Source organism: Peromyscus maniculatus, chromosome 5 (genome assembly GCF_049852395.1).
Source record: "Peromyscus maniculatus bairdii isolate BWxNUB_F1_BW_parent chromosome 5, HU_Pman_BW_mat_3.1, whole genome shotgun sequence".
NCBI classification, from domain to species: domain Eukaryota; kingdom Metazoa; phylum Chordata; class Mammalia; order Rodentia; family Cricetidae; genus Peromyscus; species Peromyscus maniculatus.
This window is the reverse complement of record NC_134856.1, coordinates 138,523,513-138,544,761: the sequence shown is the minus strand read 5'-3', so window position 1 is coordinate 138,544,761 and position 21,249 is coordinate 138,523,513. Positions and strand designations below refer to the sequence as shown.

Sequence of the window (21,249 nt, the reverse complement as noted above, 5' to 3'; positions counted from 1 at the left end):
TGGGGCTACTGATCTTAGACTTCATCCTCCCAAACTATGAGCTACATACACCTTTTGCCGTTATGAAGTACCAAGCCTGAGGTATTTTTTAAGAACAACAGAGAATGAACAAATACAAAAATTGGTACTGAGAGAGGAAGGCAGTTGCTGATATAACCCCCTGCCCATATTTGTAAGTATTGGATTTGGGTAAGGGCAGAGTTTGGATGAGCTGAAAATGCCTAGAAGGCTGCAAATGGAGCATTGTGGGTAATTCTGCTGGGGCTCAGAAGAGACTTAGAAGGAGCTGAAATGTCTCACAGACAGGGTGAGTAGCTGTGACCAGAATGCTAATGAGTCTTGGATGGAAAGGGAGGATGCACTTCTGGAAATTGGAGCAAAGGCCATCCTTATTACACCATTGCAGAGAACTTGGGTGAATGGCATCCGTGCCCTAGGCCTAGGGATTTGTGGAAAGTGGAAATTGCCAAGTCAAAGACCTTGGGTATCTTGCAGAAGAATCTTTTAAGGAGAATACTGGAGGAAGTCCCTGATGTTTTTATCTGGATACAGTAGGATTCAGAACAGTGGTATAATCTAAAAATGGGATTTATAATTAAAAAGAGTGTGAGATTTGGTCATTTCACAGCCTGACCTGGGAAGGAACATAGGAAGACAGAACAAAAAATTAAAAACTCAGGGAGACATGGAAGAGTCCAACACAAATCAGTGCAGATACAGAGAAGTTGGTTGTTCTTCATATGAACAGTAGAGGAAAGGCCTCAGAAGCATCTCAGAAATGTGCTCAGGCCAGAGATGGGGGCACAGTGTTCCAGGGAACAGGCCCGGGGATCCTTATAGCCTCCCTAAGTGTCTCTGCCTCAGGAATCTGCTTTACTCTCTGCCTGCCACAGCCATGGCTCAAGATGGCCCAACCATGGCTTATGTCCCTATTCCTAAGGCAGCAGGCAGCAGATCCTGAGATCTACATGGTGCTAATTCTACAAGCATTCCAAATGTAAGAGCAATGGGTTTATGGCAGCTTCCACTCAGACTTCAAAGGAAGCCTGGGATACCAGGTAAAGAGAGAGTCTGGAGGCAGCTGCTGCAAAGATCATCCATCATCATGCTTACTGAAGTCCAGGGAGTGGGGCCACCACTGCTTAAGCCCCACGAAGGCAACATGTAATGCTGGGTTGGTGACATTACAGGCATTATCTCATAAAGCAAGTCCCAAAGAGTAGCCATGTGGGCTGTGACTTGACAAAGCCATGTAGATTGTGGTTGACTGAAGCGCTTGGGGACCCACTGATGTCATATCGTGCATAGGATGCTGGACTCGGAGCTTTAGAATTTCATGTCTGTCCTGGTGGGCATCCATCTTGCCAAGAACCTCGATTCTGTCTTATTTGCTCACATCTTCCCTTGGGATGAGGATGTTTGCCTTGTGGATCCTGTTTGTTCTCTGTGTCACTGGAGCTTGGAGATAGGTGCACGTGGCTTCTGTTTGATTTTACAGGCTCACAGCTGGAAAGAGTTTTCCTGGAGACTCAGATGAGACTTTGAACTTGTTTTAAGCAATACTAGACTTTGGACTTCGGGGCACGGAAGGATTATGTTTCATATTATAAGAATACTGTGTGGGGAGGTTTTAATATCTGTGACAAAATTTTCTGTGATGGCCAACTGAAGAGTGAAAAGGCTTGGGCTCATGGTTCTGGAAGTTTCCATCCTTCATCACTTGCCTCTGTTGTTTGGGCCAGTGGCAAAGGCAAATGCCATGGTGACAGGAGCAGGTAGCAGAGAAAACTGCTGAATTCATAGCGTCCGGGAAGCAGAGAGGGCTAGAGAGAAAGGCCAGAGACAAGAGAGGCAGGCTCCCCATGGCCGACTTCCTCTGATTAGAGGAAGTTGCCACAATGTACCACCTTTCAATAGTCTGTTTGGTAATGAAGCCATCATTTATCTGCCCATTGGTTAGTGGAAGAATTAGTTTCAGGAGCCAAATGACTCAGTCATTTCCCCAAAGTTCTGCTTCTGAACATGGCATTAGGGCAAAGCTTCAGCACGCAGGGACCTTTCATCTCCAGACTGCAATAGACAAACTTTTAAGTCCATGGTGAATGTTACAGACCCGTTAAATGTGTTTACTATAGACTCATGGGGAATCAGCCTATCCCCAGTGTGGGGGATTTGAACTCATGGAACCATGAAGAATTGGAAGTAGAGGCATTGATACATGCCCTCCTGCCCTGTGCCCTCGTATGTAAGCCTCTCCTTTAGGATCTAACTCCCCCTCAGAAGAATGGGTTCTTATTGATGGCTGCTGGGTCTTCACAGCTCCAAGAAGCCTTTGTGACCAGAGCAGTTCATTTCTCAAGCAGGACACCACTGCTGTACTTGGTAATGTCCAGCCCCCACCTCAGTGAGCAGCAGCTAGGCATAATAATTCCTTACCTCTTGTAACTTTCGTGGAGGCTGGCTTACCTGTAGGAGAAACCAGGTGATCAGGCAGACTGAGGGATGCTGGGAGTATGAAGGAAGGATCCAGAAAGTTCTAACAGGAGTTGTTGGGCTCCTTAGGGGAATTCAGCTGTCCTCTGGCATCAGGCGTTAGATTAACCCAGGAGGTAGCAGAGGAAGACACAGGGTCTTTTTCATAAGAAAGATGAGGAGGGTTACCCAGGGAGTCCTTGTGCTAAATACTTTACGAGCATTTTTATTTCGTTGGCCTTCAATTTAATAGCGCTGAAATTAGGCACTGTTACTTTCAGTCTGCAGAAGGGAGAACAGGACTCTACTAACATGGGCCCAACTGGCATCAAGCCGAGGTCTGTCCTGCTGCAGAGTCCATCTCTCCAGCCTAGAATGGCATGCCTCATGGAACAAGAAGTAGTTTTCAGAAGGCGGGGAGGTAAACAGGCATCTGCAGAACACAGCTTTCCACTGATCAGTTTGACTGAACACTTAAGGAGTGAGGGGCATTATAAGGGTCACATGAACTAATTTGTGAAAACTGTCACCCATTGTGTTAGGTGTACCCCTTACAACTGAGTGTTTACTGGTGGCTGACAGGAGAAAGGGGGCCTTGTTAGGTCTCACACCCAGGACAAATGGCTGAGGTACCTATTTGACATATCAAAGTGGATGCTGTCCCCCAGCTTCGCCCTGCATCCCCTAGTCTCTACCTGTTACAGGGCTCTTCTGGCTGCCATACCCCACCCCTACCCTAAACTTCTCCAGTCCAGGGCTGGGCTGCCCCCCCCCCCCCCCCGTGCTGCCCTTCCCTTTATAATCCAGCCATTTTGCTATGCCAGCCCTTTTGGCTCTCTCTCTTTACCGCCCTGGCCTCTTGGTCTGGCTCTCCCTTGTCCCCTCCCCATCTCTTTACCTGGCTCAGGGTCATGTCCACTCTGGACTGTCCCAGATGTCCCTGCCTCTAGCTCCACTCTCTCTTTTGTCGACAATGAACTTTCTCCTCCATACCAAGGAGCAGTCATGTCCTTCCTTTTTAAATTCTTATTTTCATTCCCGCCTTTCTTGAACGTGGATGCAAGTGTTCTTCATTCTCCACCAGGAGCCCCAACTGTTGTCTCGGAAACACCAGTCTCCTTCTCTTAGTCAGGTCCCCACGTCTCTCACAGATGGCGGACAGGGACATCCTGCGGTGGCTAAGCTCCTAGGGGGTGGAATACCAGCAGCTGCTCTTGCCTTGGAGCCCTGCAGGATAATGTCTCCAAACTTAAACTTGCTTTTTTTCTTCCTAACGTCTTACAGGTCCTTCCTTACAATTGCCGTTAGAGCTGCTTCTTGTGCCGCTGTCCTGCCTTGATAGCAGTGAGGGTGAGGGGGCCACGTGGGGGCTGTCTGAGGTGGCCACTGAGGGAATGCTCGCATCCCAAGTCTCTCACAGCCTCTCTCATTACCTGTCCTTCTATGATCTGTCAGTCACTTCGGGTAGAATGACGTGCTTGGTAATACTCTGTGCAAATGGTTTTCATCCTTTCGACTTTAAGTGTTCTTGCTTTGTTCTGGCTGCAAGTGCAAAACTTGGGAGATGAAGGGAAGAAGTCTGCTTTGTATACAGCCCTTGCCTACTGTAGACGGCAGGCCCCTGGAGAGGCCTTCCCTTCCTTAGGGATTATGTGGATGACAGTTCAGTGAAAAGCAATACTTTCACTCCAGAACTTCCTACAGAAGACTCTTCGGGAAGTCCACGGTTATTCGGTGCAGCTGTGCCTATCAGGGCCTTCTCTGTGTCCTCACTTCTTGTGCCCTTTCTGGTGTATCCTGTGCCCTGCCAGCACACCTCTTACTAGTGCCAAGGGAGCCATGAGGAGCCTCTGCTCTCTAGAAGTCAGCAGTCTCCAGGGCAGGAAAGAGGCGAGCTGCACTGTGGCCCCAGGTTGAGCGGGAAGTTCTGGGGGTGCTGCACTGCCCCTTGAAGTCCTGCATCATGCTGCCGCCTCTCAGCTTCACCCTGGCTGCTCCGGGCCACCATTGTCAAGCAGGGGAGACAAAGCATCTCATGGGGATGGAACTACGGTGTCTTTGTGAGTGATCGACTCAGGTGCCCTGGGTACCATCTTAGAAGTGGAAGAGACACCCTGACAGCTATGGCTTCCTGGGTCTTTGTGGGGATAAAAGTGGAGCTGGGTAGAAGAGGGATGAGCACATGAGCCAAGCCAGGCACTGAGTTGAACCTGATCACCATCCTAGGTAACTCTCCCTCTCCAAGCAGGACTTGTTATAGCTGTGGAAGCTGAGCAGCAGGGTTAATGGGCTCGCAGCAGACACACAGTAGGTAAGGGCTGAGTGTTGGCCTGAGAGCCTTGTGCACATAGTTTCATCACTATTAATACTTTTCTAATATCTCACTTTCCTGGCACATAGTAGGTGCTCATCAAATATTAGCTGAATTAGTGAATTATGGCATCCACCAAAGCAGTTATTTTTATTTCCCTTAGGTACAAGATTACATTTCCTGGGAAGATCTCAACTTAAGTTGCTGGAGGCTTTACCCCTCTGCCATCCTAAGAAGCAGGCGGTACCAAGGACTGCAGGGGCTGACGTATTGCTTCCCTGGCAGGCCCACAGTGACATTCTTCTCAGGCAACACGGGGACAAAAGTAATTGATGAGCCTAATTATCTGTGTAAAGGACATGATGGGGGTGCCAAGCTGTCTGCAATACAGAATTCCCCGAACCAGAGGCACATGTTACAGCCCAGCCTCCACAAGCAGATTTTCTCCACGCCATTCCCAAGCTTCCCCTCTCCCAAACTGTGATGTTATGGGGTTTGAAAATCACTCTATATGAAACACGAATTACATGAGCTGGAGGGCAGCTAGCTTCCCGCAGGTCACGGTTGCCCGTCCTGAATGAATTTTGGTCTGATTAACCCGGTTCCAGATACCAACATATGCAAGTGGAGACTGAGTAGGGATAGAGTGTGTGTGGAGGGGACTAGTTTGAGCTTTCTAACTTTGAACTTTGGGAAGTCCACTGAGGAGCTTGGAGCCGAGGGTGAAATGTATAATGAGCGTCTGGGGCTTTGAAGCTTCTCCCTTTGCCCAGACCTTGGTAGGCTGAGGCCTGGTCCAGGCTCCGAGGCCTCCCTGTTCGTTCTACACCATGGCACAGAGATAGGAGAGAAAGCTTGGACTGATGGGACTCAAATGCTGTCACAGTTCCTTAGAACCTGTATGCCTGTCATTGTCCTCATCTAAATAGTTCCAGTGTTCTCCACCACCACTTCTGGTGGCTTCTTGTCACCAAAGCCTCTTCCCTTGTCACTGGTTCCTACTTCTGCCCCTCTTGGACCAATTGCTTACCCAATGGAAAGATCAACATAAGTTTTTAGCATCTTACCCCAAGACTGAGCTTTCTGCAAGTAGTGACTCCTCCTCTCTTAGTCCCCGGTGGGTAGATTTCATATCACTTTTTATGTACATCCCAAGACGTTGCTCAGATCGTATATTGCACCATCAGAGGCCTTGACACCCCACCCCATGGCCACTGCAGGGTTGCTGGGCTGTAGCTATGGCCTCAAAAGAAGATATAGTAACAAAGGAGAAGGCTGTACGTGGAAATGTTTCTGTTCTTATAATGAGTTGTGAGACCATTAGTCTCTGGCTTTCATCATAGGGAAGTGTTTAACAGGGTCAGCTCCTGGGCTGCCTGGTCCGGCTGGCTCATCTCTCATCAGGTTCTGATAAGGATGGGATCAGACCCTTTGGGGAAAACTGTCTTCCCTCACCAGGTTCACACCTCGGCTTCATCATCAGAAAATGGACTCTTGCAAGGACATTTTACTACTTAAATGTATTTTCACAGAGATGATGCCAAGCAAAGCAAATCCTCTTTGAGTTATAAGCCTTTGTCGTTCAGCACCAAGGGGTCTTTCATCTCTAAGCAGTAAAATCAGGCAGTAATTCAAAGTTTAAGTTACTGTTTCATTTTTAAAAACTTCAATCTTGCTGCATTTGGTCAAAAGTTGGCTTTGGCATTTTTTGGTCACCTCTATCTCTGGTTTTATTTCTGCTGGCTCTGATGAACATATCCAGGGCTTTATTCAGCAAGACAACTGGGGTGTGTTTTCTCCAGTTAAAGGAGGGCTGGGGTAGAGAGGTTACACTGAAGGGCAGCTGTAAAAAGCAAGGTTGAATAGTGCCTGATAGTTATCTTGCAAAGGCCCAAGGTGAGATTTTAATGGCTGTTTTGACCTTGGTGGATGTTAGCCTGGGCCAGGAGTTGGTGGAAATGCTTGGTGGGCATTTGTTTTCTCTTTCTTCAGAGCACACTGAGGGCAACTGGGAAGGAAGCAATCTGGACTATTATGTACAATGACCTTTGCCATCTGCATTTCTTCTTTCTTGCCTGTGAAAGCTCTGTAAGTAAGAGAAGGCAGAGTTTTTAATCTGGAGACTCAGAGTCGAGGTCCTGGTCCTGAGATGAGGAGCTTTCTCCCTGTAGTGTTCCTGATACCATGCTGCAGAGGCCATGGGAACAGACAGATCCTGGGGCTGCCCTTGTCCCACAGGTGCCCTGGGCTGGAGCACAAGCTGCACTGCTGAGCATGTCCGCCAGACACAGGGGCTCCAGTCACTGTGACTTGCTCCCCATGACAAGGTGTCCCTGTCACCAGCCTTCCCCAGTTCAGACCCAGGAAACAATGTACTCGGAGTCACAAAAGAGCCACCCTGTCACGGTTGTGGGTGCAATGACTCTGCCCTTCCTCGTCATTACTGAGGTTGTCATCCCACCCTTGCCTTTGATGGCTGTAGCACTTAGAATGTTCTAGTCTTCTATCATTTCTTCAGTGTGCTCACAGTTTCTTTGGTGGTAGATGCGGTAGGTCTTTGGTGGATTATCTTCCTTTATTCACTCTTTCTTCAACTCAAATAATAATTAAAGGGCCCGTGCCATGGCCACACAGTATTCCAAGTGCCTGAGATGCTTATGGGATTGAACAGAGCAAGGACCATGATCATGAGCAGCCTAGGAACAGGGGTTATCACAGAGGCCCCTTCAGAAACACCCAGAAGAGAGCACATCTCTGTGCCTTCCAGATACAAAAATGGCAACCCCAGGCAGATGCATGTCCCCTTGGGTACATTTGACAGAGATGTGCCGACAACCTGTGACTTGGCTTTGTACCTAAGACGGTCCTTTCTTCTAGCACTGCGGGTTGTGAGGATGGAGAACTCAACAATAAAACATCTTGACCTGGGAGCACAATTAAGCATGTTGGCACAGACATCCACATAATGGAGCAGGGCATGCCTTCCCTCTCTCCTCCTCAGAGAGGCTTCCACTCAGCAAGCAGAAGTGCTGAACCCCAGTTTTTTTTGTGTGTTAGATGGATATTATAGTTCTTCCTGTGGTGGGCAGGGTGAAAATTAAAGGAGAAAGTAGAGGTAGAGTTTTAGCACAAATGTCGGGTTCATAATTAGCTGTTCTTCACTTTCTGTGATTCATGAAGACTTTATAAGCCATTCCTTCTAGTGCCGTGAAGGATGGAAGCATACAGGGATCTGCATGATGAGGGAAGCATAGATACACTACAGAAAAGCCCTGAAATCCCAGAGCTGTGTTCTCACAGGGAAGAAAATACTGGAGCAGGGATGGGACTGTGCAGCTGAGGGGCCTGCAGGAGATGAGTGGCAGGAGGGCATCTCTAAGCAGGAGGACTTGGCGTGGGAGAGCACAGGGGTGAAGCAGGGACAGAGCAGGGGCAGTGTTGACACAAGGGGCCATGCTGTTAGAGAGTCAGCATCAGATAGGGACTGAATGAGAATGAGGACCTGAGCACTCCCAGGGAGGGCTGAGGAGGAGAGTACAGCCAGAGGCATTAGAAGAGTCCACAGCAAGGAGAGAAAGTAGCAGAGGAATTACCGCCAGTAGACTGACCTGGGCCATGGCAGGGGTGGGGGTGGGGTGAGAGAAAAAGACAAAAGACCAAGAGAGATCCAGGAACAGAGCCAAGAGAACCAAGAGCGCTTGTGGTCAAAATGGCAGGGTTACATAGGGAAGAGAAACCAGGGGAAGCAAAGCCAAGTCCCTGGACTGAAGAGGTTTAGTGTGGGGGCAGGGTGAGAAGAGCTGAGAGGAGCCACCGTTCTGGGTGAGCCTGGTGGCCAGCACGCGCTTTGGGTGTGCTCTTTGTATGCTAATAGGCACCTCACTTGGCCATCTGTCTGAGTTCTTCTGGACCTGACAGTGACCGTGACCGGCCTTAAAAGAAAAGGCTTGGATTTGCCTGGGACTTGTAGGGAAGAGCCTACAGTTTGGGACCTGTTTCAGGTAGGGCAAGGTGGTGGAGTGAGTGTCCCAGCCTTGAAATGGTTTTTCATCTGGGCCAAGGTGTACCCAAGCCTGGAGTCAAGAGGTGAAGAATAATTTAATTCAGGCAGTTTACCTGGTGAGGACAGCAGCAAATCTGTGTAGGATTGCTTAGCTGGCAGTTAGATGTAGGATAGGAGCATCCATCTGTCCATCTACCTGTGCAAAAATTTACCCATCACATTTTTGTTCAGCGCCATGTGTGAATTGAAAGGTGATTTCACTAAATTTGTAATGATACGGGTAAGAAAGTAGCATCAGAATGCAGAGCACAGAAAACTCAGAGGTGGACACAGGTTCTGGAGCGTGGGGCTCCCTCCCATAGACTTCCTGGAGATTATACAGCAGAGCATCAGAGGGAGGGGGGACGGGGCAGAGAGGTCTTAGGTGGACTGTGAGAAGCCTAAGTGGGGACGGATGGAGAGATGTGGGACGCGGGCATCACAAAAGCCTTTTCTATTAGGCTAAAATGTAGTACATCTGAAGAGGATGGGGAGCCGGGAATGGTGTGAGCAAATACTCATTTAAACAAAGACCACTCGGGTGTGAAGCTGCTGAAGGAGAGAAAGAATGAGGGCGGGGCTGATGGAAGACCCGGGAAGGAAGGAAGTTCTATTGTCTGCCCATGCCAGGACCGCCGCCAGGCTCTAGACGTCTGCTCGCTGTCCATTCTGCCTTCTTGCCGCTGCAGACAGGCAGCAGGGTGATGTTTATTTAGTGATAAGGAAGGAGGCTCAGAAGGGTTATGCAAATCACTCGGATTCTCACCTCTGGTGGCTCCCTGCAGCTTGAGGTGTCAGATTCCCTTCTAAGCTCCCTGTAAGAGGTGCAGACAGAGTCCTGGCAGATCTCACCTCCTCGCTCCCCATCCCAGCTTTGCAGATGCACCTCAGCTTGCCCTACACCTCCCTTTGACTGTGGAGGACCCTGCCCTGCAACCACTGGCAACCCACGAGGGCACAGCCAGCTGGGAGAAGAGGGTCACAGAGCTTCCCCCACAACCAGAAAATCAGGGCGGGCGGGCAGGGAAGGGTTGGAATCTCCAGGGCATTTCTAGGTTCAGAGAGTTTATTTTAAGCATCGTGGGTACCCCAGAACATTGTCTTCCTTTTCTCCTGGAGCTGCCAAGCCCTTACACCCCCAGAGGTGAGAGACGGGTGGCTGATGTTCTGATTTTTTCTTTGCCTCATGCAGCTTTAGGGTGTTCCCTGCTTCCCTCTGTCTCTGTCTCGTGTTTCTTCTCGCTTTTCTTCCTGCCTTCTCTGGGAGGCTCCGATGTGACTTCTCTTCCTGTTCCTTCCCTCCTCCTGTCCTATTTGTGTCCCCTTTCTTGCCTTTGTTCCTCTCATTTGTGACATCGAAGTGTTAGTCTTAACCTTCTGCTGTTTCTGGGACGATGACTAATTAATGAACTTCCAGCAAGCCCACTTTTTCCAGGCACAGGCATATGTCAATCACCAGGGTTTATCCACAAGCACAGCTTTCTTAGGAACATGCTGCCAGGCCCCAGTCAACTTTACAGACCTTGTCCTATGAACCCAGCTGTGTTCTGAGGCCCTGCCTGGGCTTCTGTGGATTGCCGATTCCTGAAAATGCTCTTCCCGGAGAGCTCCCTGGGAATATCAAAGGTTGTCTGTTGCCCTAGAATAGCTGTGGGACCTTCTGCCTCAGAACGAGACTGGGTTCCAGTGTCAGCAGCTCCTGAAACACAAGGGTGGGCACTATCCTCATCTGATCCGGGCCTCTGGCAGACCAGCTTTGTTCCTATTCCTCATACGCAACAATAGTCCATGTCTTTGTCACCGGTAAGAAGCAGGGACTTCATGTGGCGTGCAGGCAAGCACAAGGACAGCTGCCAGCTGTTCCCTCCTTGTGGCTCTGCATCTTTGCCTTTAGCGGGGACCTTGAGCCCCCCCTCCCTTTCATCACTGTGATGCCATTTCTCCATGGTCTCCTCTTTCTCTGCCTCCTCCTCACTGAGCCTTCCTAGATGCTCTGAGAGACTTTGCCGAAGCTCTGACCATCATAGCAGTCATAGAATACCATGCACCATTGTGCCAGGGCTTCTTATTCTATACCATGACCATAGTGACACATGGGTCATGTGATACATATCCTGCACATAAATGTACTAAGCACCTGCTGTATGCCAGGCCCCCGAAGGAGATGCCTGTTTCCCCCCTAGAAGCCGACAGATAACCCGATGGTGTGGGAGTGGAAGGGATCACCCTGGTCTGAACTGATGGTTGAAGCAGGCATGCATCCCCAGCCAGCTCTGCACGTGGGCTCTTCTTCCTGCTCCTTCACCGGGCATTTTCATCAAGCCCTTGCTCCGCCTATGTGCTATTCTTGGTACCAAGAGGAAGCAGGCCTGGGAACTTCAAGCCCTTCCTCATCTGTTCTGTCCCCAAAATTCTAGATGGAGGAGACATGCCGTATAAATTTAGAACTATGAATTATCTGCAGTCCTCAGAGGTTTCCAGGCAGAGCAGACAGTAAAGAAGGAACTGTCAGTGAGCATCAAAAGGAAGCCCCACAAACGGGGAAGCCAAACACAGAGGCCAGAACTGAGGCTGACTGGGGCACTGGAGAGCATGCTGGGCAGGGAAGACATCTGGGGGAGCAGCTCTCTCCCCCCAAGGATATCACACAGAGGGGGTCCCACACAGACACTGTGGGAGTCAACCAGAGCTACAACCTGTTACAGTGTCTCTGCCCTCCCCAGGTGGGTTGGCAAAGCATAGTTTTTTCTCAGGCCTCCTACTAGTGGAGTCTAGTCTGTCTTTGGCATTTCACATGTGAGGCTGCGCTGGTTTTGTTACCGTTATTTTATAATAACTTAAGTTTCTGGTCTGACAGCAAACAATGTGTATATGAACTGGCTGAAATTCCCCCCTCTCGTATTGAAAGGGTTTGCCAACTCATTGACAGGATTCCCAAGAGGGAGAAGTGAGGGTGTTTCTGAAGAGAGCAACCACATATAGTCGTCTGTCTTCTAGCCTCAGTTTACTGATTTGCTTGTTATGGGAAAGAGTACCCCTGCAAGGTCTAAAATATGCAAGACCATGCACATGCATTTAGCCTTCGACTGAGTCCTGCTTGCTTCCATCCATTAAAGATTTTATGTCTAGGGAAAGCCTCAATCGTTGCCTCTTTAACAACTTATTGAAGGCTGGTTCTTTCCTCAGGGTTAGTCAGGTCCTTGAAGCCTCTGCCAGCAGGATCCTGTCACTGCCCATAAAGAGCCCGCCCCCTACCGGGGAACAAGAGTAAGGAAAGCGATTGCTGGCTACAGTCGCCTGGGCTTGGGGCAGGCAGGCAGGCAGGCATGGATTCTGGGAAGAGTCTCTAGGAACTACTAGGCAAAGCAAGTTAAAATTCCTTCCCAAGCTATTGATTTTATAATTGATGAGTAAATGAAGAGCCTAAGACAGATGAGGAAAACTCTGTCCACTATTACCAAGATATGGAAACTGATAGTATTCTTGCCTTTATGTGTTATACATACACCTGTATCTGTACCCTTGAAGCATTTGGAAGCAGATTACAGACATTCTGGTAGGTAACCCTTGTTAAAGAAAGGGATGTTCTTCTGTGTAATTGCCTTAGAAGCATTTACTATTGCACTTACGGGAAAATAATTTCAAAACATCACCTAATAATGTGATTCACATTAAAATCATGATGCTTTCCCCAAAAAAGAAGTCTTTTATAGCTTTGTCTAATTATTATTACCTAAGCACTAAGGAAACTCTATCATGCTTGTTTCTACTTGGTTCAAGTTTAGCAAGTGTGGCTGCAGTATTTAAATAGTTTTAGGTTTATTTATTTTATGTGTATGAGCATATTTTGCCTACACATATGTAAGTATGTACCATTTGTGTACCTGGTGCAGGCAGAGATCAGAAGAACATGTCAGTCAGATCCCCTGGAATTGGAATTACAGATGGTTGGGAACTGCCATGTGGGTACTGGGCACTAAACTTGGGACCTTTGCCAAGAGCAACAAGTGTTCTTAACCACTAGGCTGTCTTGCCAGCCCCACTGGGCTGCATTTTATAGAGCCACTGGATTTTTTCTTTTGGCACATGAACAGGTGCATGCCAGGCTGTTCCATTGTGGTGCTGACTTGGCATCTTGGTCCCTCTGTTAAGAGGTGACAGCTACATATTTTATTGGAAATGTACTCTCTCTTCTCTGTTGCAACTAAACACTCCTTGGGGTACACCCGGAGACCAACTACCTTGTGGATGTCTTACTCCCACTTATTTTTTTCCCAAACTTTTTGCATTGCAAAAATGCAACTTTCTAATTATACCTTCCCTTTAAACTTGACAGGCAGTGTTTTGTGAAAAGGGGCTCTTTCTTAACAGCTTAGTTTCAAGTTTGAAGTTCTGCCTCCTTTTGAAACTCTTAAATCTTATATGAGAGACAGGTGGGCAGAAGTATACATATAAGACCCATACCTGGTCACAAACAGGTCAACTATCAGATTGAGACTGCTCCTGGCTGATGGAAAGATGGCTAGCCTCCTGTCAGTGCCCAGGGCTTGAATGGCTGGGGGCTCTCTGGAAGGAGTAAGGTAGAAAAACAAGGGGGGGACCTTTGGATCCATGCAGAACCTTTCCAAACATGTATGCACTTATACCTTCCTCTTCTTGCAGAAAAAAAAAAAAAGCCACTAATGGGACATCTGCTCTAGGCTCTAAGCCAGTAGGACAAAGAATTGTCCCCATGGTGTTTATATGGCAGGGGAGGGGGAGGCAGAGAATATTGCGTGGATGATCAGAACTGAGCAGAGAAAAAAAGTGAATGGGGAAATAAAGTGAGTTGGGGAGAGAGCTCCAGACAAAGGAAAGTGCGTAGGCCTTGAGGTAGAGGGATCGACTCCACTTGAGAAGTGGGGCTGGCCCAGCTAGAGAGGAGAGCTGAGGGGACCATCTGACTGTAGCAGGCAGCAGCCGCTCACTTCGCGCCCAGGTATTAAAGCCAGCACAGCCTGGGGATTATTTCCCTCCCTCTGCTGTGACATGATTTTGGGCGAATGAAAACAAATCAGAATTCATCAACTGTGAACAAAATTGTCAACTGTGAACCGTCAACAGTCTGGTTTAAAAATAGATGATAGGTTGATGAAATACAGTGGAGAAAGCAATTTAAATAAAATGTTAAAAATAATACCCCAAGCATGCAAGGCCCAGTGAAGAGTGTGGAGACCTGCGTGAGCAATGAACCAGAGAGAAGTTATTAGCTTTGCTTTACAAATCATAGGAGAGAAAGATTTACTGGCCATTTGCAGGAAACATTCACTCATGCCGACGTGTTATGCAAAATGGAAGCAAGGATTGGCTGGGAAATCTGCTAGCACGCTTATTTTTAAGTAGGTCAGTGTTTTGAGCACCTCTACACAGTCATACAGTGTTTCCATTCTCTGTTCCTTAGGTGGCTGGGAGGGCACTTATGTTCCAGCAGGTCCAGGGCCTAGAAGCTCCAGGGAGTTGTATTTATATTTATTTGTGTGAATACAGAGGCTAGTCCATGCTTAAATGACCTTACCTGATTTCCTAGTTTCTCAATTCATTTCCTGTACAGAGTTAGAGCTAATTATTCATATAACCACTTTATTATAAAATCAACATAAGACGTGAAATGTTCATATGTCCACCCACTACCACCACTGGGCGTGAGTCTCAAGCGACACAACATGGCTGACTTCTTCAGATCCACTTCTCTTACACCCTAAGACTGCTCTTCTGTGATTTTATTTGGTTTCTTTCCAGTAGACCTGTGCCATCTTGGCACAAGTTTTATATTTTTAATCCCAAACTAGAGCATCTCCTTGTCCTGGAATTTGTGTCTTCTTAAAACACTAGATGCAACGTGTATCAGTGAACTTGGCTGTCACAGCAAAGAACTGGAAACTGAGCCGTGTAAATGACCGAGTTCCCTTGCGTAGCCCTGGAGGCTGGGTGCTCCAACACTGTTGAGATCCAACAACTAACAGGGGCTGCCTCCTTCTGAAGTGGAGGGGCCGTTTTCCTTGTCTGTGGCGCCTCTGGGGGTCTGAGGAGGCTTAGAGATATCTTTCTCCTGTGTCTGTCCCATTACTTCATCCTTCCCTGGGTACTTCTGTGCCCATGTGCTCCTCCCTTATGAGGACACCAGTAACACTGGCTCAGTCCTACTCCAGCCTGCTTCTGTGAGGCCCCCACTCTTTAAAAAGGCCAGGTCTGGGACTCCTCTGGACACAGCTTGCATGTGGGTTGGAGTCGGACCCTAGTGGGAGATGTTGGCTTCCAGAGTAACTGGGAGTTCCCTGCAGACAGCTGCGGAGGGTCTTCTCTCATATCCTCTTCTGGAGTGGGCGAGGCTAAAGGAAGGGTTCTCCCGTAGGAAGCACCCACTCGGTGTTTATCCCAGTGGGTGTCTTCCATCCCTCTCATGGAGGACTCCAGGTGTGCCTCCAGCTTTGGCTCCTGTGAGCTGTAAGGAGCCAAGAGGCTCTTCAGTCCAGAGGATTTGCTTACACCCGTTTCCTCTGTTTTACACTCAAAACCAATTGCTTTTTCTAAAGTGACAGGCAAGTTATGCTGTACCCTTACTAGCCCCCAAGAAGGTCACATTTTCATTTGGGTTGGTTTTACTGCCATGCTGTGAAAGTTGAAGGTGACTCACAATATTCTGCCTGCCCAGATCCTCCCTCCCTGCAGGGTGGGTGTAGAGGCTGCTTGACCAGTTAGTTCCTCATGGCACAGCAATCTGCATCCATAGTTTTTAGCTCCTGCTTTGCATATACTATACAAAAGGTTCTCAGCCCCTGTCATTTTGTCCTAAAGTCAAAAGGAAGCTGCTGGTACCCCATGATGCTGGGAGGATGCTTAGGACTCCCTCTCTCCCTTTCCCACATCTCTCCTGCAGACTCCTTCATTCTCTTGTGCTCCATTCTCTACTGCTTCTCTCCCAAGCAGAAAAGTATGTCTTGTTATTACAACTAAGTTGGGAGCTGGATAAGTCGAGGCTGCATCTGCTCAACTGGAGGAAGCCCAGCATCTCGGGCTATGCACCTGTTTCTAGTAGGAGGCAGTGGAAAGGCTTGCAGCAACCCCTTTCCCCTTGGCTCCCATTTCCTAGCAGGCCTGAACTGAGGGCACAGCATACCTGCCTTGTGATTATTCCTAAACCAGTACATGTGTTTACACTGTCCAGCCAGCTCTGTGCAGTCAGCCAGCTCCCCCTGGGGGCTGTAACCTAACTCTTGGCAGAGGGAAATGAACACCTGCCCAGTGCGGAGGCCCCGCTGGCATTGTAGAGCTCCTCCAGCAGGAAGTCCTTCTCTCTCAGAGTCACCAGGCCCCCTGGTAAGGTGGCATGGAGGCTGCTTTTTAGCCTCACTATTGCCTCTGACTTGGCAACAGCCTGGTGCAGGAGAAGGATGGCATTGCACCTGGGAGGCTTACTTACTTACTGGGAGATAGATTAGAGAAAAGCTCCAGAAGGGAACATTTATGAGACGCCCTAGTCTCAAGAGCCTCAGGCCCTGGGAACATCTCTGCCCAGGTACAGTCCAGCACTCCAATTCAGAGCTTCCAGGGGCAGCCTCCACCGCATGGTATGGGGGCTCCCCACAATTGTGGTTCAGGACTCCAATTCAGAGCTTCCAGGGGCAGCCTCCACCGCATGGTATGGGGGCTCCCCACAATTGTGGTTCAGGACTCCAATTCAGAGCTTCTGGGCACAGCCTCCACCGTATGGTACCAGTGGCTCCCCACAGATGAGCAGCTTTTCAGTGGAGCAGTGTGGTTCTGGCTTGGTTACCACCTCCAGAGAACCCTGTACATTTTGTTCCCATTTCATTATAAAATGTATGATGCCTAATATCTGAATCCTTTATACAAGTTGTTAAGTCCAGGAGTTAAAAAAGTTAAAAAATAAAGCTGAATTAAAATATGAAGCAAACATCACCCATTTTTGCGATGGTTCTGTGTGCCCTGCCCTGCCTTGCCCTGTCCCATCCCCTAGGGAGGTAACCATAGCTTGATGGCACTTGTCACACACCTATGATGAGTTTTTACTATCTCTGTCTGTCTGTCTAGCCTGTTTTGAATTTCTAAATTCAAAAAGAAATTTAAAAATTCAAATAAAATGATGGGATTACAGTCATTTACCATTTCTTAAATATATTTTTATTTTATGTGTGTAAGTATTTTGCCTACATGAATTGTTTTCCCTACACGTATGTATATGTACCATGAGACTACCTTGTGCCCATGGAAGCCAAAAGAAGGCACCTAATTCCGAGGAACTAGAGTTACAGAAGGTTGTAAACTACTCTGGGAGTGCTGGGAATCGAACCCAGATCCTCTAGAAGAGCAGCCAGTGCTCTTACCTGCTGAACCACCTCTCCAGCCCTGGAGTTATAGCCTTTTGAGCTCCACTTGCATGTCACATATTGTCCTAGAAGATAAATACCCTTGAACCTTGAGTTTGACTGGTACAGGTGAATGCTGCCTTCTTGGGCTCCTGTCTTGACTATAGAGAGGTCAACTGTCTCTGCAGACAGTTGCCAGGGGAACAGGAAAGGGATGCTGCTATCCTGCCAAGCAGGCTTGGTTGCAAGAGGTCATACCTGGGGCTCCTGGTCAGGCAGAGCTATACAGGACACAGGTGTCTGGCTGCTGGGAAGCAAGTGGGCTAGGCTGACTCTGCCAGTAGCCTCGGGCAAGCATGAGACTGAGAGACATGTGCTGAATGTGGGGCTTTAGGACAGACAGAAGGCCTCATATTGGGTGGGATAAACAGCTGAGATGGAGTGCCAGCATGCTAACTCCTGGCATGCTCAGGGACTGAACAGGGGCTTGGGATTTGCAGAGTGCACATTACAACCCTTTCCTTATTGTTCTATTTCTTGAATGTCTACCATGTGCCAGGCTCACTGTGGGTCACATCATGTCAGAGATAAGACAGGAAGTGGGGCTTTCCTTGCCCCTTGCCCTGCTCTGTGGTCTAGAAGGGAGCCAGTCTGTTTCCCCACACATAGTGACATTCAATAGCTCTGGGTGCGCTTCCGTTCTGTTCTTCTGCCTTCTGAGTCCCCGGCAGAAGAAGCAGCTCTCTGTGGCACGTGGCCTTTGCAGAGCTTGAGAAGTGCAGACGAGGCAATGAAACCGGTGGTTCTAGAAGTGTCTGCTGGAACCTGCTCCTTCACTGTTGCTTCTAATCCACCTGCCTGTCAGTCACGGGGCAGGGCTGAGACCATGGGGCAGGGAAGGCAGGTGTGGGTCACGCGACAAAGAGCCACAGGCATGAGCATCATGTAGATTCCCCACTCAAGGAGGGTAGAGTTTGGTGAGGGAAAATATTTGAGTCTACAACAGACATAAGCAGGAAATTACAAGCTAGTATGAAAAGGCCTTATGATGAATTCAGGCAAAATTTAAACTTTATAAAAGAAATTTACACATAAAAGAATATTTTTGCCCAGATAAGATTTAGAGTCTCTTTAAAAACTAGTTTATAAACCACCAATGTGAAACTGAGGGTCATTTTAGAGAACCAAGCCAGAGGAAGAAGAGGAGCTGGAGGAAGAGGAAGAGATGGAGGAAGAGGAGGAGGAAGAAGAAGAGATGGAGGAAGAAGAGGAGGAGGAAGATGAAGGAAGAGGAAGAGAGGGAGGAAGAGGAAGAGATGGAGGAAGATGGAAGAAGAGGAAGAGAGGGAGGAAGAGGAAGAGATGGAGGGAGATGAGCTGCTGGCCACAGTGGTCTCTGCTCCAGCTGCTCACATGCTGTGTATGTGGCTTAGTTTTTGTCAAATTGACAAAGCTAGGGTCACCTGGGAAGAGAGACTCTCAGTGAGGAATTGCTTCCATCAGATTGACCTGGGGGCAAGTTTGTACAGCATTTTTTTTATTAATTTGTTGTTGTTGTTGATGATGTAGGAGTGTCCAGTCTACTTTGAGTGGTACCACCCCGGGCAGGTGGTCCTGGGTTGTATAAGAAAGAGAACTGAGCAAGCCATGGAGAGCAAGTCAATAAGCAGCACTCCTCCATGGTCTCTGCTTCAGTTCCTGCCTTGGCTTCTCTGCACTGTGGATTGGAACCTGAAACCCAATAACCCTTTCCTCCCCAGGTTGCCTGTTGTCAGTGTTTATCACAGCCACAGAAATCAAACTAGAGCACAGTGCTGTTTGAAGAGAACACTGACACTGGCGGCCTTCGGCTTTCCTTCAGTCCATCCTTTGGCCTGCAGGCACACTCATGCCCAGAGGTCCTTCTGCTCTGGCTGTATATACTCATGAAGTCAGCCTCACTATATAGTCCTGTCCACACGACTTTGGATGAATCCGCTCTCATTTACTCCAAAGTCAGGGCAAGTGATGCCTGGGCCTGGCTTCATTTCACAAAGTGCCCCTGTCCTGTGACCACACTGGTCACATGCTAGGTGTTTCAGGATCATGTATAGAAGGGAGCACTGCACTGAGATGGAGCTTGCTCTCTGTACGCTTGCTCTGCCTTAGCCCGTTGGGTGGGTGACAGCTGGAGTTATACCCAGTGATTTCAGAACCTTTAGAGCCAGCCATAAAACACTGCCTGGGTTTGTAGTTAGTCTGGGGACTGATCATCTCATCGTCTCGCAGTGAGCCCATGTCCATCTGTACTCCAGCAAGTTGCCTTGCAAATGCTGGTGGCTTCTCACAGGATGATTTGTGTTTTCTAAGGGCAAGGACTGTATCCGCTCTTCCTTTTCTTTTAAATGATTCCCCATGGCACCTGATAAGAGATGCATGCTGAGTGGGTTCTTAAGTTCCGTCTATCTCTCCTTTCTTTGAACCTCCGCCAGGTTCCCAGGCCCTGGGCCTTTGCAGGAGACTGATTACATGCAGGCCTTGATCCTGAGAAACTGACAGGTAGAAAGGGAGGAAACTCAGATAGCACACCTGGGCCAAAGGCAAAGGTGCGGAACCAACCACACAGCAGGTACAGTGTCAGTGCTCTGAACCCCAGCCACGTGACAGAAACTATCTCAGGACCCTTCAGGGGCTCGGCTCTGAACCCCAGCCACATGACAGAAACTGTCTCAGGACCCTTCGGGGCTTGGTGCTGAAGCCAGGCATATGTTCGGCTGAGTGCTGAGGTCTTTTATGAGTTGTTTAAGCTTGAAAAGCTTCAATTTCTTTTTTTTTATAATATACAAGTAAGAATAATGTGGTATCCACTGTGGTCTAGGACACCTGTAAATACCTTCCCTCTCTCCCACTTATATTTTGAGTCTGTTGAGACTTAAATGTAAAGAGATAAAGAAAGGGACCCCAAAGCTACCATTGTTGCTGATAAAAGATGATAGCTTATGGACTTCGAACATTGAATCCTAGAATTAGGTAGGCATTTCCACTGTATCCCAAGCTAGTTATAGGAGGGCTCCAGCCCACAGAAGACTAGAATAGACCTCAGTTCTAGACAGGGGAAGCACAAGCTTGCACATTGCTCAGAGAGGAAGGGGCAGAGCACCCCAGATGCACCATCCAGACTTGGAAAGGAGGTGGCCGTGCTTTGCTATGGTTTGAATATGGAACATCCCTATGGGCTTAGGTGTTGAATGTTTGGTCTCCAATTGATGATGCTATTTCAGAGTGTCTAGAAACCTTAAGAGATGGAAGCTATTTGGACAAAGTAAGCCGCTTGAAAAATGTCCTTATACCCTGTGTCTTGTGTCCTGTCCTGGGCTCCCCTCTTTCCTGCTCTCCTTCCTGTCCACCATGATGCCAGTATTTCCATCATAGCTCCTACCATGATGGATTGAAGCCACAAGCCGAACCAATCTTTGTTTATGACCAGCATCTGTCACAGTAATGGGAGAGCTGGTTACTAAGAATTTCTCAAGTACTTCCTCTGTGTGGGAGGGTTTGTTGGGAAGCCTTTAGAGCCCAAGTGGGAGGGCTTCATGGGTCATATAGAACTCCACATGCATTAAATTTCAGATAATCATCACATTTTATAAATGATGACAGTTGAGCCTACTGTTAATTAAAATTAGCTTTCCAATGTTTCCGCTGTGTTTTGGAAGTTATCTGGTACATTTTGAAAAAAAACAAAACCAAAAACAAAATGAAAGGCCAATCCCAAGTTAGTGTTCAGAAAGCCAGACGGGGTCGGCCCCTCCCTTCTCCACCTTTGTTCTCTAAAAGCCAGGACAGCCGAGCTTCCAGAAACCGAGCCGCGGCTGTGCTGCTGTGTTCTGACACTCTGTCCTCTCTCTCTCTTGCAGTGCAAGTTGGAATTCCATGCTTGTTCTACAGGCAAGAGCCTCAGCTCCCTCTGCGATGGGCCCTGTCCGTGTCTGCCTGAGCCCGAGCCACCGAAACCCAAGGCAGAAAAGAGTGGTGAGTGGACAAGGGTCCAGGGGTCAGGGCAGGCTTGCGTGGGCAAG

At 48.4% G+C, this 21,249-nt stretch overlaps 1 protein-coding gene across 2 annotated transcripts in view; it reads left to right on the top strand.

The window, feature by feature from the left end:
* The window catches only part of Spock1 (SPARC (osteonectin), cwcv and kazal like domains proteoglycan 1), a 494,127-nt gene that overhangs the window by 389,873 nt on the left and 83,005 nt on the right, over nt 1-21,249 (top strand). For both annotated transcript variants that reach the window (XM_006976754.4, XM_076573439.1), the window contains exon 6: nt 21,088-21,202. In XM_006976754.4, coding sequence (XP_006976816.1) covers nt 21,088-21,202 — 115 coding nt within the window. The remainder of the gene's footprint in view (nt 1-21,087; nt 21,203-21,249) is intronic.